Source organism: Sphaeramia orbicularis, chromosome 7 (genome assembly GCF_902148855.1).
Source record: "Sphaeramia orbicularis chromosome 7, fSphaOr1.1, whole genome shotgun sequence".
Classification (NCBI taxonomy): domain Eukaryota; kingdom Metazoa; phylum Chordata; class Actinopteri; order Kurtiformes; family Apogonidae; genus Sphaeramia; species Sphaeramia orbicularis.
In genome coordinates, this window is record NC_043963.1 from 21,019,283 (window position 1) to 21,040,254 (window position 20,972).

At 38.8% G+C, this 20,972-nt stretch overlaps 1 protein-coding gene across 2 annotated transcripts in view; it reads right to left on the reverse strand.

Annotated features, from left to right (window-relative positions):
- The window catches only part of spryd3 (SPRY domain containing 3), a 53,626-nt gene that overhangs the window by 24,976 nt on the left and 7,678 nt on the right, over positions 1-20,972 (reverse strand). For both annotated transcript variants that reach the window (XM_030138571.1, XM_030138572.1), the window contains exon 7: positions 4,077-4,226. In XM_030138571.1, the coding sequence (XP_029994431.1) occupies positions 4,077-4,226 (150 nt within the window). The remainder of the gene's footprint in view (positions 1-4,076; positions 4,227-20,972) is intronic.

Below are 20,972 nucleotides of genomic sequence, written 5' to 3' on the forward strand. Positions count from 1 at the left end.
TGGATAGAACTGACATGCACATGTGGAAGGGATTAACCGGATTTATGAACAGAAACAACAACTGAGGAGCACAAACAGGAGTCTGATGAATGAAGGATGGAGATAAAAGTCCAGAAGTCAGCTGTACTGGATTGAATAGGTCTGCATAAAGCTCAGCTTTTATGACGGTGGGACTCATACAGGTACATGTACTTGGTGTCACACAGTGTAAGATGATGTAGGATGATAATTGTATGGACTATGAAACTTCAAATGTACACGGAAAATTCGCGGAGGCCGCGCGTTCACAGTGCGCGTGCCCATCCCCTGGGCACTGCAGTGAAAACACTGACCCAGTACTGCACAGACCAGGTCTACTGGTGGAACAGGAGCCGTGGGCCCGTGGCAGGTGGATCATGTATCTGATTACTGAGGGAGGGGTCCACGGACACGCCAAAACGGACCGGACCTCCACCTCTGCTTCCTCCTCTGTTTCCATCGCACATCAGATGAAAGGAGGAGGAGCCTCAGAGCTCAGGCAGAGGGAAGGGGGCGGGGCTTTGGAGGGAGGCGGGTTGTTCATGTTCAAACTTTTACTAAGTGCTGTGAGAAATGCCACATCGGTAGGTATAGCTTTAAAGCAGATAGGAACATATATAAACCAGCTAATCAGCAGTTAAAGCAGATAGAAACATATATAAACCAGCTAACCAGCAGTTAAAGCAGATAGGAACATATTATAAACCAGCTAACCAGCAATTAAAGCAGATCGGAACCTATTATAAACCAGCTAACCAGCAGTTAAAGCAGATAGAAACATATATAAACCAGCTAACCAGCAGTTAAAGCAGATAGAAACATATATAAACCAGCTAACCAGCAGTTAAAGCAGATAGAAACATATATAAACCAGCTAACCAGCAGTTAAAGCAGATAGAAACATATATAAACCAGCTAACCAGCAGTTAAAGCAGATAGGAACATATTATAAACCAGCTAACCAGCAGTTAAAGCAGATAGAAACATATATAAACCAGCTAACCAGCAGTTAAAGCAGATAGGAACATATTATAAACCAGCTAACCAGCAGTTAAAGCAGATAGAAACATATATAAACCAGCTAACCAGCAGTTAAAGCAGACAGAAACATATATAAACCAGCTAACCAGCAGTTAAAGCAGATAGGAACCTATTATAAACCAGCTAACCAGCAGTTAAAGCAGACAGAAACATATATAAACCACTTATAAACATATATAACCCAGTTCATCAGCAGTAAACCACACCTTAGCAGATCTCTCATATCTTAATCATCTCCAGTTCCATTATTAGTTAACTTTGCTTCAGTTCAGTTTAGCTAGCTGTAGCTAGTAACATCAAACGTTTTTTAACATTCTAACAGGTTCCATACCTCTGTAATTGGATTAGTTTTCATCCTCCTCTTTTCTCCTCTTCTAAACTGTGCAGTTCAGGCCTTGGAAGGCCTTTTCATGGTGATAAACTGTCCAGTTTTAACCTGGATGCTAGTCCTGTTTGACTCTGTCCTTTAGCTCTGCTCTGTCTCTGTCACTCACGCGCACACACATGGTACGCCAAAAAAAAAACAAAAAAAAAACCTGACCCATGTATCACTACAGTAAACCCCAGACAGGACTGTGCTGCTGTGTCCCAGCTTTAGTCTGTATGTTCCAGGTAGAGTGGGGACCAGAAGACGACTGGAAACCACCAATGACCAGACATGACAGACTGTGTAGTGTCGTATGGTGTCACCAGCTCAAACTGCTGGAGCGAAATAAATTAATTTCATATCAATCCGACATTGACAAAGACGAAACAAAGGGAATTGTATCCATAATTTTTATACGTTTTAGTTAGTTTTGTAAGCTCACGATACAGTATCAGTTAGTTATCGTTTTTTTCTTTTAATTAGAGTTTTTATTTATTTCAGTTAACGAAAATGTTTTTTCAATTTTAGTTTTCGTCATTTCGTTCGTTTTCGTTAACGATAATAACCTTGGTGTCAATATACCACTTCTTCACTTATAGGAATGGGGCACCACTACAATGCACTCAGGCAGCTGTACACCTATGACTCTGTGGACTTCAAACATCTATAAAATACTTACACATCAAAATATTATTCACTTTTCTATTTGTGTTTGCTTGAATACTGTGGTCATATGTGGTCCAGATTAAATGAGGTAAGTGATTTAATCTCAGTTGCTCCTGAATGTGTCTTGAGTGTGTTCACACCTCACTCACCTTACAGCTGTTTATTTGTGATCAGGTCACAAAAAGTGAGTGATTATGCAAGGTCTGTACAGGGCCTTGGGAGATTTGTGAAAAGAACAATGAAGACAACAGGTATAAAAACAAACCAAACATCTACAGAGCATTAATGACAGGATTTGTGTTTATGTTCAAGTCGACTTTCCAACCAGGGGATGTGACATGAACAACACCAGCATGCAAACCTGCTGTTGAGTAAATAGTCATTACCCAAGCCTTCAATTTGCTGCTTTATCACCTCTCCTGGACTTAAGCTTAATGTCTTTATAATGAAACCCAGATAAAGAAAAAAAAGGAAGAGAAAAAAAAGCAACTCTGAGGAGGTAATAAGACTGAAGTTATCACCACTCTCACCGTGGGAGAACATGTATGTACTATTGTTAAGCAACATAAGAGGATTTCCTAAAAAAAATGTCTTGCAGAAAATACACTGTAGGTTTTTACTATGTGATTGAAAGCTGTAAGAAAGAGATAGGGTCAACGCTGCTTCAGCAGGGGGACAGTTTTGTTCAAGTTTCATCTTTTATTTTTGTTATTAAAAGGAGCTGAGTTTTGACCCTGGGAGAGACAGTGCTGGCAGCTCCCTTCAGGTTTTGGCAGCTCTCCACAGGCCTTGGCTTTAGCAGTCACTAATATTTCACATTCATAACACTTTCGAGGCTAAGCTTACAGGGTGCAAATATTTCACAAATCATAAACTCACATGGTTTAAAAAATAGTTCCCAAGTTAAAAGAATAATAATGGGAAAATAGGCCTTGTGAAAGAATCCATCTATCAGAGAGCAAACATATTTTTTGTACGTTTAGTATGAAGTCAAAATGCCCTGGACAAAAAAAGAGGTAGGATCCTATAAAATCACTACTTCTAATTTACAAAATATCTTATATTTAAACACTATTTCAATGGCTCTTTGCATCTCTTAATGTGCAGCAGCCTTGTCAGTGTCCGGACATTTACAGGTTTGTCTGTGTTTTATTCTTTAAAACGGGTAATAGGCCCTTACAGAACTGCAGCACCAAAATGGGAACCGCATGTGCATTCTTTGGAAAAAGAAATTAGGGCTAAAATGCGAGGTGTTAAAATTTTTGTAATTGTATTTTCCTTGCAAAAGCTTTTCATCAACTCAAAGCAGGTCATTAGATTTGGTTAGAAAGGCCAGGCTGCTGGAAAATCTCCTCTACTGATCTGTTTACTATGCAGTCTCTAATTGGCCTCTCATCTTTTTACCATGTGCTGAGATTTCAACATGTGCATTCAGGGGATAACAGGTCCTTCAAGAAGGCTAAGATCATAATGTTTCAAAAAAGTGGTCAAAGTAATGTATCGCCTCCTGATTTACTATTCAATTTTTTGTCAGACTTTTCTGTTGTTTCCATGTTGTTGGTTCAACTCCTTTTCAAATAAGGGCACTGGTAGGGTAAACATAGTCTGACTCACAGGAAGTTAAGTCTGGAATAAGCCTGCTATTGGTTTCCAAAGTCCCTTTAATGGGATTAAACTAGAACAACTTCTTCCACCTCGTTTTCTGTATATATTTCTGTATAAGCATGTTTCAAGCAATACAAACAAACCACAGTTTTTTTCCCTTACGCAGGTTGATAGGAGTTCAGCAAGACCTTTCTCCAGGAATGGAACAGCACGAAAACAAAATGCACAGTTAGGTTTGGCTACACAAAACTAGAGAGAATATAACAAAACAGAAGGCAAGAGTCATCCAACAGACGCATGTGGTCCATATCCGTTAAGTCAGACTAGTGCATCTCTGTTATGTGTAGGTGTGAAAGGTTGGCAAAATTTGAGAGCTCACCCGTCTTGCCAGGCCTAAGGCAATGTAGCACTTCTCCCCAGCATCAACAATCTCCACTTCATAGTAATGGCAGCGGGTGGTGAGTGGCTGGCGGGCCTGGGCCAAACCCACGTCCATGATGCTCTTTCCTTTACCAACATACTCCAAGAGCTGAGGAAGGGAGAAAAAAAGGAAAGGAGGAGAAGGATGCAGGTTAGTAAGAAAAGGAAATAAGCTATAAAAAACAAATTAATTAAATGGAAATATTATAGGATGGAGATTCCAAATAACTTCAAGAAAGACATTAACAAAGCTCATAGCTTATGATTCACACGCTTCAAATTAAACTTTCATATGATGACAATCTTCAAGTTGGGCCAACAGGGATGAGTCTCTTTTAGAGGGGAAACTTGAGATGAAGACAAGTATCAAAGACAGCAGATCAAGCTTGGACAGGATCCCGGGCCCACTGTTGTTCCAGAGGCAAATGACGCAACTAACTTTTTCAAGTGCGTCCTAAATGAGTGGGCTCTTAAAAAGATTGACAATTTCAAACCCAATGAAACCTTCACTGACCCGCCCCGAGACTATCCTACAAGTATCAACAGCCACTTAAGACTGCACACACAGCACACAATGAAAATGCAATTAATTTTAGGTCTTTTTCAGACTTAGGCATCCAAACAGGTGAAGATGGGTGGGTACAGGTGAGTAGGTGGGCAGCTAGGCAACCACAAAGCCTTTAGGCTGAGAAGTGTTTCCATGTGAACGCCCCTAGGTTTGAAAGGCTAGGATGACAGACAAGGTGGGGGTGGACAAAATTACTTCTGTGTTAAGCCTTTGTGTGCACGTGTGTATGTGTGTGCAACACCACCTGTGTATGCTGCATTTCACTAACCAGCCACTTGAAGGACACACCTGGTGGGAACTGCTATTCAACATCCACGTCAAAAAAGTCAAGTGTGTCAATTAAGTTATTACCATTTTCCCTCTCTGTTATTCCCTGTTGCTTGGTGATCCATCAAACTGAAAATCACTGAGAAATGCAGCGGAGGCAGTCAAAAGTTTTATTTCGGGCTCTGGGCTTGATGATAGATTAAAGTGGTTGCTCAGAACATTACTTGAGGTAGTTATAAATTACATAAGATTAAGTACCACAGAAACACAGAAGAGGTCAAAAACAGAGGGACAGTTGGAGATAAACATATACAGCGTTCAAGTAACAAGAGAAAAGCAATCAACACTGATTAATACTGGACTTGAAAAAAAAAAAAAATCTAAAAAAATACGTCGAAGCAATAATACAGGGTTATTCAAAAAGAATGAACCGATTTCATTACACAATATTTTAATAAGGAAAAGCAATAGAAAACTCCAGCCAAGTCAAAAGTATTCTACTCACAATCAACTTTTATTACCTGTCTTACAAGTGTTCAATGTGGCCACAACCTGCAGCATGGGCAACATCAATGCGATAAGAGAATTCCTCCCGGACGCTTATCAGCATATCACGATCCACTGAGTTGATCACTGTTGTTATTCGATGTTTAAGGGCATCGAGTCTAGTGGGTAGGGATGGAACATAAACACGATCTTTTACATATCCCCACACAAAAAAAATCACACACGGTGAAGTCTGGGGATCTTGCAGGCCAAGCACAAAGAGCAAGGTCTTGGGCCCTCCTTCTGACCAATCCATCTCAGGGGCACTTTTTCATTTAAAAAAGCTCAAACTTAGAAAACTCCTCTTTCAAATGGTCACTGACTCATTCCATGACGATGCTTGAGAACTGAAGCAATGTGTCATGAAACTGATTCATTCTTTTTGAATAACCTTGAATATATTTCAAGGTAGACAAGCTAAATGCATACCCAAAATCAGACACATACACCAAAACAAATACTACAGGGTGGGGAAGCAAAATTTACAATATTTTGAGGCAGGGATTGAAAGACAGTGTATGACCAATTAGTTTATTGAAAGTCATGAGAATTTATTTGCCACAAGAAAATTTACATAATAGAAAATGTTTTTATTCTATGTGTCCTCCTTCTTTCTCAATAACTGCCTTCACATGCTTCCTGAAACTTGCTCAAGTGTTCCTCAAATATTCGGGTGACAACTTCTCCCATTCTTCTTTAATAGTATCTTCCAGACTTTCTCGTAATAGTTTTGCTCATAGTCATTCTCTTCTTTCCATTAGAAACAGTCTTTATGGACACTCCAACTATTTTTGAAATCTCCTTTGGTGTGACGAGTGCATTCAGCAAATCACACACTCTTTAATGTTTGCTTTCCTGATTACTCATATGGGCAAAAGTTTCTGAAAAGGTATGGATAATAGTGTTAGGTATGATTATGACATCAATATATGTTTGGTTTCAAAACAATTGACGTAGTGCCTGCTGAGAAAAAACAACTAAATGTTCATTGTAAATTTTGCTTCCCCACCCTGTAATCTAATGCAGAGTGCTACATACAATATCAGCACTGTGCCGATGATGCAGATAAAACTGACATCATTCACTACTGTTGTGGAATAGGGGTACAAACTCTTGGGTTTGTTTGGCTGGTTCTTAAAACAAATCAAAGACATCTTGGACAATGCTAAGCGCAGGATGCAGCAAAAGTGCTGCTGCAAAATAGTGTCGAGACGTTTTGATCGAAACACGTGCGAATGAGGTAGCATGTTGTGGTATTAAAATGACTAAATCCCTGCGTCTGTTAAAACTTGCCAATATCAGCAAGTAGTTGCAGCTCAAATGTAGTTGTTCTTTCACATAGTGAAGGAACTTTCAAGATAGTAACACATTAAGAGCAGAAGGAAAGAGAATGTCAATGCCACTGAAAAAGGCACAACTTCTCAGTTACATGTTAGACTGATTGCACAAAGCAGGATTATTCTGTGTGAAATTTATGGTCAGGGTCTTTTGTGATCATTTCAACTTTAGGGGAAATTCTTTTCAACCTTGGCAGCAAAAGTGCAAAATTTTTGTAATTCTCTAAAACCATGAAGAAATGGCTAACATTTTATTACCTCCGCCAAGGAGGTTATGTTTTTGCCAGGGTTTGTCTGTCCGTTAGTGTGCAACATAACTCAAAAAGTTATGGACAGATTTTGATGAAATTTTCAGGGTTTGTTGGAAATGGGATAAGGAAATGATTAACTTTTGGGGGTGATTGGGGGTGGGGGGGCCCACGGGGGGGCCCACTGATCAGCCTTGGCGGAGGTCTGCGCTCTCCGAGTGCTTCTAGTACTACTAAAGCTCCAACTGATGTGTTTGAAAGATCGCCGTATGAATTATTCACCATGAGTGTTGGTCTATGATCAACTTCTCCCTGGTGTCCTGTTACAAAAAGCTGAAAGGCAATTATACACTTGTAGAATAAAGGTAATTTCTTCACATTCCTGCAAACAAAGGCAGATTTCTCTAAAGTGCTTTTATAGTTATAAAGTATGCTACTCTTAATAATTGTTGACATGGATGACTAACTGAATGGCAAAGACCTCATCAGTGGCCTCCGCCTTCTTTGGTAGGGACTGCCCTTTTCATGTGTGTTCTTGTGTCTCCTTAACCTACTCTACTTTCATGCCTGGACAGCTGCTGTTCTTTCTTTGGAAGAGGAGGAAGGCGTTTCAATGCAATGAGCACTGTGTCACACCTTTTTCTGCTCCTCGCTGCTGACTAATCGAAGGAGGAGAGAGGAGAGGGGAGAAAAAGAGAGATGTTGCCTTGAGCAAAGCATGCCTCAGTGAGATAGCTGACAATCTCCGTCTTTCTCTCCTGCTCCTTTAATTCTGAGTGAGTGGTGATGGTGGTGTGCAAGGCTGTGTTTTGTTGAGCTGCTGCCTGGGAAACAGATGTAACACCCAACAGACAGTGGTCCTGCCAGTTTCCTGTCACACCTAATGGGAAATGAAAAGAAAGGTGAAACTGAAATTAACAGACCCCTTCTATGCATATGTAAAGTGGGTCAATCAAAACTGACTGCAGAGGGAGCACTCAATATGACGACTGAGGCCATAGTTTTCCAATGTCTGATATTTGTTTGTAGTGTTTGTTCACTTCTTTGCATTTGATTCTGTGCATTTCCGTTTTGTGTTATTTCTTTTTCCTTAAAACTAAAATATTGACATGAAAATCTGAATCTTCTGGGGCATATGTGCCACTTTAATTCAGAAAATATATGAGCTGGCCTTGTCCTTGGAACAGAGGCTGCTCTAATTCATCTCTCACTTGGGTTGGATGCCCTCCAGAAGCTAAATATGACTTGTCCATCAGTCACTTTTACGTGCATACAGGAACCAAGATATCCTGATGGATGGAAAACCACCATAATGCCACAGCTGGTTATAGCCACTCTATCACTGCTGTCTTTTTAATCGACTAAAATCATTGAGATACTTAATGGAGATAATTAGTAATTAGTTACTAAAAACACAAATTCAATAACTTAAAACACTGTGACTTTGTTTATATTACTCTAAAACATACAAGGTATTAGTTCTTTCCTTTAAAATCCTTATGGTATCAAGGATATTTTTTATATCATATCTTGTGTAACATGTACATTCCAATATCTGACACAACTGTCACAAAAAATGATTTGTGTGTGATTGATGATTTGTGTCCACAATTTACTGGAAAATTTTGTATTTATGATGACTTATCCTGTATTTTAGTGTGTACCAATCTTCCATTCAATTAAACATTTTCCTGTAGTTTCATTTCCTTTGAGCTACTGAACAGTTATGGGTCAGCGATGACTCGATATGTGTCATTACCCCACAGGTGGACTTGTCCAATCAGAGCAGACTGGGGTTTGGGGGAAGGGACAGCCTCGCTAGGTTCTGGTTTTTACAGGAAACATATTGGAGCACACTGTGGTGATAATAGTCGCCTGACAAGAGCTTCAGCCATTGTTGCATCTCCGCTTCTCACAGACACTAATTGCCCTTCCACCTGATCAGCAATAGGTCAGAATCCATTCTTGTTCTTCTCCTTATGTTACACCAAGCTGCAAGGATCTTGTCTCTAAAAAACAACCAATATAGAAGTATCTTAAATTTGTAACACAGCTGATGGTGGCTCCAAAAAGCCCTGGCTCCTGTAGACATATAACAGACATTCCTGTAATAATACTATGTCAATATTTTTTTTCCAAGAGTCATTCTGGTCACATTTGTTTTATCTGGACCCTCTCATAGGTGATCTGGTGGTCTATCATTAAATTATTGCTCTGTCAATAAGATCTTAGGTAAGATAAAAAGCTTTGATATCTTACTAACCAGCCAAGTTGGATTTTAGAAGTTTCTTTGTATTTAAAGAAGTGCAGTCAATAGGTTAATAAGTTACTTTAATGACTTTGTTCCACCAGGCTTGAGGATTTTTACCATTTTACACGGTTAAGCAGCTGTTAAGCATTAGCTCACCCATGACCATCCTCAGATCATTCTATCCCTCGCACTCCCACAGCTCCACTGCTTTTGTTCAAATATGGTCATTTCTGGTTCCAACGTGGCAACAGCCAAATCACAAACTACTGACTTCAAAATGGCAGTTCAGCAACTAATGGGTGATGTCAAAGTCAGAGGTCGTGTTAGAAAATATTCCATCACTGATGGATTTTTTTTTAAAAGATGACAGAAAATTTTGAAGACCGTCCGTCATTTTGACAGATTAAAATACTGAGGGTAATCTACCAAAGAAAGGTTTCACACAACACTGTGAATAGAACCTGCTCTCAGGATCGCCGGTCTGTCTCTCTCTTAACAAGGCATCAAACAGTTCATAACAGTACCAAATGGCGCCACGGTTCACAACTACACTGAATACAACACCATTACTTCTTTCTAATGACTCACAATTAGTTCACCTGTCACTGTCCATCTGATGGCAAGTGTGCATATTAATCAGTCATTGTCAGGTCTTGTCTTGTTGTTTAGCTGACTTTGGCCAAAATTATATGCTACTTTGCTAGTGCAAAATGTCAAGACAGCCGAGTCTCCTTAGTCATTTTAAAAAGCCCAGTAAATGTGATGGCATTAATAAACACTGTGAAAAAAGAGGGACTGATCCGGTGAAGGATGAAGGACAAGCAATACTGATAACGTTTATCAGACTGATCTCATGAAATCGCATTGTACGTCACTCTAGTTCTCATGGCATTTGGCGTGCTATACATACACAATTTCTACCTTTTGCATGTTATTCAATGTCATTTGATGTCGTGTCTATTTACACCAAGATCTCCGGTTTACATAACCTTAACCCTGAGTGTGTGGTATTTGACGCGGCGTGAACATACATGCAGAGAGCTTATAATGCATACAGATAACAAGCCACTTAAAAGTGGCAATCTATATTTACGCGAGTCATGATATCACGTTGGTTTATCATTGAGATGTTTTTGAACATTAAATACTAGCTACTAAATATGTCTCATTATCATTAAAAAATTGTATTTGAAATGATGAGTGATAATGTGTTATGACGGAATTTTTACAAGCCTGTACATCAAAATGACGGACAATAAAAATGTCTAGTACAACCTCTAGTCACAATTCCTCTGTCCTCTAATTAAATGAAGTTTATGTGTTGGACTACAGGCAGATTGAAACTAGAGTAACTAATTATGAGAGCATTAGTATTGTGGTACTATTATATTTGTATTGGTAATATGACTTGGGGTGAGTTAGTCAATATGCTGTCAATATTTGGCCAAAATACAGTATCTATTACTTGTATTTCTTTTACCGTTTTGGATTCAAATGATTAGAAATAGCCGCTTTAAATTTCCCATGAAAACACAATTGCTAACAGGAACAAGCACACATAAATAATTTTCATATTTGTCATATTTTTTGTAAGTGTTTTGAAGGAGCATACACTAAAAAAAACACACACAAAATATGCAAGACAAATCAATCACTCATTACAGAGATTTAACTATCTTGTTTAAGCGTGTAACAAGTAGTATGATGTTGCTAAAGCTTGATGAGAGATCAACCGCATTAGGAAGTTCAAAGAAGTGCTCAGCAACAAAACAATATACAAATCAAAACACAACCTGTAATTTCCGTGGCACTGACACAGCATTCAGTGAACAAGTATTTACAGTTTGGAGACAAGATGATTTTAGCCTGGATGCATGCAGCATGCCTTCAGGCAACATCTCCACCTCCAGCAACAGCGACTCTGTATTTAAAATTCTGCAAGAACGCCAATGACTACCTTGAGTCATTTGCATTTTTGAACACTACAGCTAACACAAGCTATTTCATTTTAAACAACGCCCTGCTGACACTAGACCGCTTTGCGTGTTTAATCAATTATTCACCACTGAGATTTCCACTGAAACCTCTAAGAGCCAAGGACCCACACTGTTGCCCTTCAATGACATCTCATCACTCACTGGCCATGTGGAAGTTTCATCACTTTTTAATACACTCCATTTATTATCACCATTAGCTCTGCTGGGAAGATGTTGCCCAAATTAACTTGTGGCTCTGATGCCAGCATGTATTGCCACCACCACTGATTTATATGGGACAAGTTGTAAAAAGTTAGTTATATAAGAAGGTTGCCACTCCTAGGTAAGAGGTAAATGGCACCAGAGAGAGAAGTCTGCAAAGATGGCACCACATATAGGTATTAGACAATAAATTCAGTTGTTACACTTCACAGTGGCAAATCAGTGTTATACATTAGTGCTAGATGAAACAAGTGCACTATTCAGAGGGATGAAGAAGGTGTTAAACAACAATGCTCAATGGTCCAAGTTAATACTATTATCCAGAGACTCAACCTTACAAATAGTTTCCAGCCTCAAATTTGGTATAACTGAATTGCCAAGAAAGAAACACAACAGGCTACATTTTCTACAATGGAAACAGGTCAAATCAGCATTCACAACTTGACTATTTAACACCTGATTCAACAACGTCTGATGAGGTCAGATCCTGGAGCTGCCTGCCAGATGCAATTTGCTGTCCAGAAAACTCTAGTGATTGAGCAAAGAAGTACTGACTGTTGAAGTGAGGAAACTTAAAAGTACAGCGGTCGCAGTTCAAGTAAGAATCCCACCCAGGCAATTTTCTTTTCAAATATTTGTTTTTGATCATAGTTGCCTTTCTTCAAGGACAGGAAATAAGAGCGGAGAGATTAAAGAAAATGACTTTCAACAAGGGTGAACTGGATCAAAAGTCAAAAATGGGGCGCAGCAGTTTGGAGTCAGTACTGCTACGCCACTGGGCCTCCCTCTAAGAAGTTTATTATACAATAATTTTAATATTATTTGGTCAATAATGTGCACAGAAAGAGCCAAGAATCAAATCATACTTTCTCTGCATGTTCTCTGCATCCTTTAAGACAAACGTATGTTAAAACATTAAATATTTATTTTCCTTTAAATGTAAATGTAAAGGTGACATAACAACGTCAGCATTACAGTTTTCACACTTTCACAAAGTGAAAAGAAAAATGTTAGGATGCTAAAGAACAAATAAGAGAAACAAAATACAACAAGCTCTTTCTCCTAACATAGAGAATTCCAGACCAGACAGAGTAATTTTCTGTTAGCAATATCTGACAGCTACAGATAGAATAAATAGCACAGCTTTCACTTTGGTCATCTTGTGTGAAGTCTGGCACAACTAACCATCCAGCCTCCAGTCAGTCTGTCGACCTCTTTTCAGATTCAGTTATACATAGTTTCCTTTTTTCTCACGCTGTGTGGTTCAAAGAACTGGAGGCAGCAGTGATGGTGCCACAGTTCAGTCTGGGAGGTTGCAACCAATACAACTTGATGGGAAAGTTGTGAACTTTCATCCATGAGCAGTGTCATGTTGGGATTCATGACTATTGTTCAAAGAGGAAGGAAGGAAGGAAGCAGGCAACCTTAGAAGGGCGTTGGTACTACGGTTGGCTCTGGAAACTGGAAAAGGTACGAGGAACTAAGCAATGATGATTACCATCTTGACAAAGACTGAAATTAAACAAAACTTTAAAAAAAAAAAAAAATCAGCATCAAAAAGCTTTTAAAGTTTGTGCCTCTCTTAGGCAAGTGAAAGTAAATGTAGCACAAAAAATATCAAAAGGTAATGACAAACTGAAGATACACACATCCACAAGAGTTTTCATCTACCCGTGGAGAAGAGAGATGGAGGAGAGCGGATGGTGTGAATGTGTGATACGGGCTGAGAGGGAGTGCGCTACACTTGGGAAAACTGATAACTGCCGACTCAGGTGTTGTCCACTTACTTGTCGGCCCGCTCATCCGCAGCTGAGGGGATTAAGTTGGTGGGCACAGTGACTGCTGTGACAACAGGAGGCAGAGGATTGGAGGTTCGTGTTTTCACTGAGCCGCACGTACGCAGTGGAGAGCCAGCCAAATGTCTCCAGAAAGAAAAACAGCGGAGCAGAAGCATGGTGGCAAACAATATATAAAAGGGGAAAAAAATCCATTACTCATGTGGATTATTACTAAACATACTGTGTTTGCCTAAGACACCTTTCACTGCCAGTCATGACAATGGCAGAAATAATAAATCCTTTAATGTATATAATGTAACTTAAGTAATCATATATGAATCCAAAAGTCAGGACACAAAAAAAATGGAATTAATTAACCTTCAAGAAAAGCTTTAAACACTTAAGTCAACAGATGAATCATCTTTATGAACAATGCTGAAGGCTTTATTTGTTAAAAGAGCTCAGAGTTTGAGCTTTAAGAGATTTCATTAAAAATGATTTGGTTTAGGATTTTAAAAAGTAACACTATTACCCATTAGACTTTATATGGAAAATAGTATTTGCTGCACTGACCTCTACTGGTTACCTATCTATTAAACTTCTGACCACACCCATTATCATCAGACTTAGGTGGGTGAGTTCTTAACCACCACACTCATCTGGGCACTGCAACACAGCATAATGTTCAAAGCTCCAACAAATTTCTAATACTTCACCTGGATGGTATTTTGCAAGTTTTAAAAATAAAGCTTTTTTCGAAACCGATTTGAAGGAGGATAAAAAAGTGAGGAGGGCTTATAAAGTTCTGTACAATGCATTACTGCTCATTTTTCAAAACTACATCAGGAATGTATTCGAGCAATGAAATCTTACCTTCTGCTGAGGGTGATGTTCTTCTATTTTCTTGGTTATTCTTTGGTTAGTACAATAGTCAAGAGATACAATACCAGTTTCTTGTCTTTATTCCTACACAGTAGGAACCATTCATAAAAACTAGTACCCTGTGAACAGTCTGGAATTGTGCACAGTAAAATAACTGTTACAAGAACGATATCAATTAAATGAGCTTGGCTTATTGCCTTTATATCACTTAACTGTTCATAAATAAAAGCAAAAATACTTTGAAACTTTATGTCTTTTTCCCCCTCTAACATAAACACAGCTAAACTATTATTAATGTTTCTTAATGCCATTGTAATAACTTATACATAGTATAATACATTATTAATAACTTTTTGATTTTTAGACTTGTGGAAACTGCTGGATTAGGCAATCGTCAGCAAAAACAAAGTTCCATAATTCTTTCAATGCTCAATAACATTGATGGCACAAAAAATCCTTATTAATATACCTGCATATCTCCTAACTGTCCTAATATTTCTAGTTTATCTGTTCATTATAATGCCAATTCTCTGTGTATGAAACATGCTATTTAAAAAAGGGAGAAAGAGACAGGTGCCACTGCAAAGCAGTCTGTTGTACTTTAGAGAGTTTACTGAGTAAGTTGTGATGCATATAGCAGGAAAAAATTATTTTAAACGCTGAGCTATCCAATGTCAGACTTCTATTTTCAATGTCAAACATGAGGGCACTTTAACATCAACCATCAACACAGGTTTGTCAAACCTTAGACTGAAATGTAGGTTTTTAATTAAGACCAAGTATGTTAAATATGCAAGGACAAAACTGAAATACTAACCCTCAAATATCATTTAGAACCAAAATAGTTTCCACAAATGTGTGTTAAGTGAAAAAGAAAGTTTCATATACTTTTGAGTGAGTGACTGACACTGGTCAACTGCTCTCACCATTTACAGCATAGTGCACCAATGTAAAGTGACTGTAATAACATTCAGCAGTTGAACATATGTGGTATTTGTGACGGATCACAACTCCACTTAACATAATGACTATAAACACTTCTGCACTTTAAGAAAAGAGAGAAAGCAAGACACTGATTAATAATTCCATTTACCTCAGTTTTCCACTCAAATACAACCAAAAGTGAAAATCATTTAATATCATTCATTAAATATGTCCCTCAGATGAAAATAATAAGTCAACACATAACAGATAAAAGATCAAAATTAAATGGAGGGCAGAGAAAAATATTTTTTACTAAGTTAATCAAAACATGGAGGCAATGCTAATGGGAATAATTTGAAGGCAACCATGTAGTAGAGGAGTAATAAAAGAAAAGGAAAATCAGAGAGTTGTTAAACATGCAAATGCAGATGGGGATAATATAGAGCAGAAAACAAGGTAGGCATGAAGATGGTGGGGAGAAATCGAAGATCACATACCCACCTATCTAAACAGGAGGGGCCATCCCCCTGACTGTAATGTAAACAGTTCACAAAGGCAAAGTCTTAGCTGCAGACATGTCACTACCATCACCATTGTACTCTATGCATTCTGCGGCTTTGTACTCCTCAATACCGCCTCTTCAAAAGCATACCAGTCAGAAAAGTCATTTATCTTGCAGGAATCTTTTCCATCTACCTGTTCCCCATCTCTTAACAATCAGTAAGAACAGCTATCATCAGGGACAGTGATTATCCACACTTATCAAATAGCAACCTGTAAAAAATATTCCACTGTTTTGACCAAATGTTAGAGAGCTGCTGCTGGAGACAACAAACCACTAAAAAGCTAGAAAGGTGTAATCCAGCTATGTCAACTGAATGATCCGTAAGTCAACGGAAACAACTAAGGCTGGAAATATCTGTTGCATAGCCACATGTGAGAAAATAGAAAAAAATATTTCCATGCCTCTCAAAGTATACATCATAGCTACAGCCTTGAGAAGTAAAAAGCTATTGAAATGCATAAGAGTTTTGTTTGGATGGAGTAAACTGGAGAGCAAAGCAGACTTCTGAAAGATTCAAAATAGACATTTGGAAAAGCTGAGGCAAACTAAGGCAGGTTCAGTGCTGGTTAAAACCACACAATGAAATGAATTACAAGTCAAAAACAAGAGATTAAGTGAGACCACCCTGTGGCTGACATATTATTCTGTCGTTAAAGCAAAATTTGTCGTAATAATCCTGCTATTCAAAGACTTCTAACATTCAAAACAAACGTCTTTCTTTCCCTTCCTTCTCATCCTCTCTGTGTCCTAATATCTTCTCATTTCCTCAACAACACTTTCCTTTTCTTTTTTTGTTTCACACCAAACCAAACTTTCTCTGTCAATCCAGGAAACAGCTACTGTTACTGCTTTGTCCCACACCCTTTCCCTGTCTTCAGTGTTTACACCAAATCCTTGTGCTTGTCAAAACTTGACAGTCTTATCAGTTTGAATATTATCACCCGCTTACTGGAGCGTATGTCTAATGGTGGCTTAGTCATAAGAGGCAACTGAAAAGAAAAAGAGAAAAGTAAAAGAAAGAGATTACTGCGAGAGTGCATAGCGGATCAGCACCCCAGCTGTTAAAACCTCCAACCACATGAGAAAGAGTAAAAGATTCCTTAGAGTCCCGTTACTCCACTTATTGAATTTTTACAACCTGGTGGACGGCCAGGCTGTTGGCTCCATCAACACTTTTCATGCCATCACCACTCCTCAGTCCAGAAAAACAGAGAGTGAGAGACGGACAGAGAGACATTGAGAAAACCTGCAGGCTGATTCATCCTTCTCACCCACAATACCCTGCATTTATGACCTCGTCTGCCCTCAAAAAAAAAAAGAAAGGAGGATGGTCTGTGCTTATGTGTGGCAGACTGTTGTCAGTGACAGACACGTTTATCACCACATACAAGACCCACACAGAGCCTTCACCTCTCTTGTGTCGAAACCTGACTGCAGTCTTGTGGTTACTTTTTGAAGTTGGAGGAGAGGGTGATGAGAGCTCACACCTTAACACAGGACAAAGGAGTTACAGTTCACTACAACTGGTGGGAATACAGCCTCTGATCAAGCAGCTGTTTCCAGCAGTGAATGCCATTCAGCTGGCTAATGCCCACTACCTGAATCATATATTAGTCTCTGCCTGAGAGAGTAGCCTTGAACCGGTCATCAACAAAGCCAAGTGTTCTTTGTGTGCACTATCATTGCAAGTAAAAACCAATGCTGTATCAAATATTAAAGGATAAGGCTGGCACCATTCTACACATTTTCTGTTGTCAGCAAATTCCATGAAGCTAATAATGCTGTACTTCTTCTACAAACACCTCCCACCTTACTGATCCCATTAGTAACAACTCTTCCCAAGGTTACAAAAAAGGACATGTATCTTTATAAGTTGTTCATTTTTAGCATCTACATGAACCAACACAAGTTTTTTCAAATAATTCGTCAACACACATTTGATGTCGGGAATACTAGCAGCAGCAGGACAGTGTATGTATGATATCGCATCCAGTGAAACAGTGTCGTTCACCGACATGTTTTTAACAGTTGTAGATAACTGTAGAGATTAGCACCTTGGAGGGTTAAGATACTGTATGTCAGACTGCGGTTTCACAGATTACCCTTGTTCAATGGATCTACTCATTGGTGATTTTAGTCTTTTCATCAAAATAGTGCCAGTCCCAAAACCTTAATACCCAAGTGTACAAAACACAAAAAAATAACACACTCCACACAAGGGAAATATAAATGTGTCTTTTTCATAAATACACTATGGTTGTACCCTCAGTAGAAGTGCCAGAACATGACAATATATAGCTCTCCATCCAAATTAATTTCAGAATATCCCTTTTAATTCATTAATTAATCAATTCATTCATTCATTTTCTGAACCACTTAATCCTCTGAGGGGTAGCGGTAATTTTGGAGCCTATCCCAGCAACCATCAGGTGAAGACAGTGTACACCCTGGATGTGTCACCACTTCACATATGAAGATGAATGACCATTCACTCACATTCACACCTACAGGGGATTTAGTGACTAATCTATTGAGGTGCATGTCTTGGATGGTGGGAGGAAGCCAGAGAGAACCCACACTGACGCAGGGAGAACAGACAAATTCCACATGGAAAGGCCGCCATGACCCAGGGCCTTCTTGATGTGAAGCAACAGTGCTAACCACTGCGTCATTTCATAATATCCACCAAAATCTGAAAATACACACTTTCCTCTTTCCTTCATCTGAGGAACTCTTAAAAGTGATTAATAATAGCTTTCAATTCCATATTTATCCACCTACCTGCCTGAAAACACCTGTAATTTTCCAAAGTTTGTACCAAAGGCCAGATTATCTACAGCCTAAAAGACTGTCCAAAGAAACTGGTGTACTTCTTGTTTCCTCTCAGATGACTTCAATTACAATATGCTGAAAGGGTATTTGTGGAATTTTGCTCACTGAAGCCAAAAAACTGTCAAGTACTGCAGCTTTACAACTTTGTCTGTAGATAGCATTTCGTACATTACCTGGGCTGTGGACTGAGGAGTAAAAGGTATTTTGTCACAAAAGCTGAGGTTGGCTTGAGCTTTTGCCCCCCTGAACTGAACCACTGGTCTGGATCATATAACATTGTTTCAAACTATTCCACTTGCTTCTCCAAGGTTTGTCAAAACGTTTCTCTGACATTTGTTTCTACAGTTCATTGTATATGCTTTCATCAATTCAACAACTTTTCCACCTTTCTCAAGCATTAATTTTCCTGCAATTTCAAGGTTTAAATTTTTTATGTTTTCCCTATGGACTAGTATGAATAAAAACAGCACCGTATGACTTCAGTATGAATCTCCACTTTAATGATTAGACCACTTACCTTAGTGGCCAAAAATACATATGTGCTGCCATTGTTGAACGCATGACCATGGGCATGCGTTTGAGACTGAAAATATGTGAAAAACCAAGGTAACACATTCTGAAAAATAGGCTTAATTATCACTTATTAGGTTTAATTGGGGTATAATAACACAGGCTGCAATTAAAACAATTACAGCATGGCACCATTCTGTCATATCTGTCAACAAAAGGCAAGGCAGGTGCTTAGTACAAGTTGAATCTCTACAGCTGAGCTCTGTAGACAAAACACATTGGTGTGTTTTCACTACTTGTGCGCCTGAGCTTTGCAGGCTGATTTGCCAACCTGTTGCATAATCTTTTACTGTGATGTAGCACAGAGAGAATGACAGACAACAGACTCTGTGTCTTCACTGCGAGTCTGCTGTTTATCTTGTTACTGAACCTGATGTCTAGAGGAAAATCCCTTCAGCTGATGTCATGAAGCAATATGAAGGTGACCCAAATCCAGTCACAGCAAGATCAAACAGTGACTGATACTAAATAAGTCACATTTAAATGATTTGTGTCTTGAGCTTTCACTGATTTTTACAGAGTCTTAAGTACAGTTGTCAACAAAGAGGGATTTGCCTGTTTTACACAAAAACACATATCTTCAAGCCACATCAAAGAGAGATTTCCAAAGCCTAGTAATGGATAATTTTACCCATTCTAAATCAGAACTAGGGAAAGCTTAACCTGAGTAAAGTGAGAAAATATTTCGGCTATCTTACAACCACATCAACTGCAATTAACATACCTTATATTGCTGAAAGTTTTGGGACACCTCTCCAAGTCATTGAATAAAGATATTCTGATCCCTTCCATGGCCACAGGTATATAAAGGCATGCAGACTGCTTCTACAAACATTTGTGTAGCAATTTGGAACATCAAGTGGTATGCCAAGTCATCAATTTTCTGCAGATTTAAAAGCTACACACCTCCAAACTCTAGCCCCTTTTACATAGCACTTCTGTTACGGGAATATTTCACCTTTATTCCGTAACGACGTCTGTGTAAACGAAATGGTGGGATTATTTGGTCCCACCTCTGTCACAGCTCTATAATGCCTCTGGAGGTAGTAACAGAGCCACAATAAAGGTGGAATCATGATTGCGGATAGCGCTGCCGCGACCATGAAAATTAGCCAACAGCAATTTTTTAAGTTGTCATGTCGTTTTGCCATAGATCGCCTATTTATTTTTGGCTGCAGTGCCTTGGGGAATCCATGCCGCCTGCAGTCGTACAGCTCCACCTCAGAGAGAGAGAGAGAGAGAGAGAGAGAGAGAGAAAGAGAGAGAGAGAGAGAGAGAGAGAGAGAGAGAGAGTTTCATACACACACACACACACACACCCACCCCCGGTCTGTGCCTACATCATTCAAACGTCCTGCACTATTAAGCAAATACTCACTGGAAAGTATAAGGCCCAATTGTATTAATATTTTGTTTTATTTGATATAGCTAGTCATTTGCTTGAGTAACTTTGCGCAATTTTTTTTTGGAATGTAAAAAACATCCCACTTTGTAAATTTTTTTTTGTAATATTTAAGTTATTTGTATTGTTTACATTTACCATGGTACAGGTGACATTTTTTTAATTAGTCGTTTAGATTGGTTGACTAATCGAAAAAATAGTTGAAAGATTAATCGCTACAAAATTATTTGTTAGTGGCAGCACTAATTGCAGAACGCTATGTAAAAGGAACACCGTTCGTTCCGCAACCAAGGTGGGACATTTTGATGATGTATTGCGTGTGAGATTTAAAAATGAGTGTGGGCCATGTACAGGAAACAAACATATCAATGCGACCAGAAAGATGTTGGACTGGGGAGAAACTGAGATCCATGAGCTGTTGTCACTTCAGGCTGAGGACTCTATCCATGCTAACATTTGTAGAAAGGTGAAAGACTCTGGAGAGGTA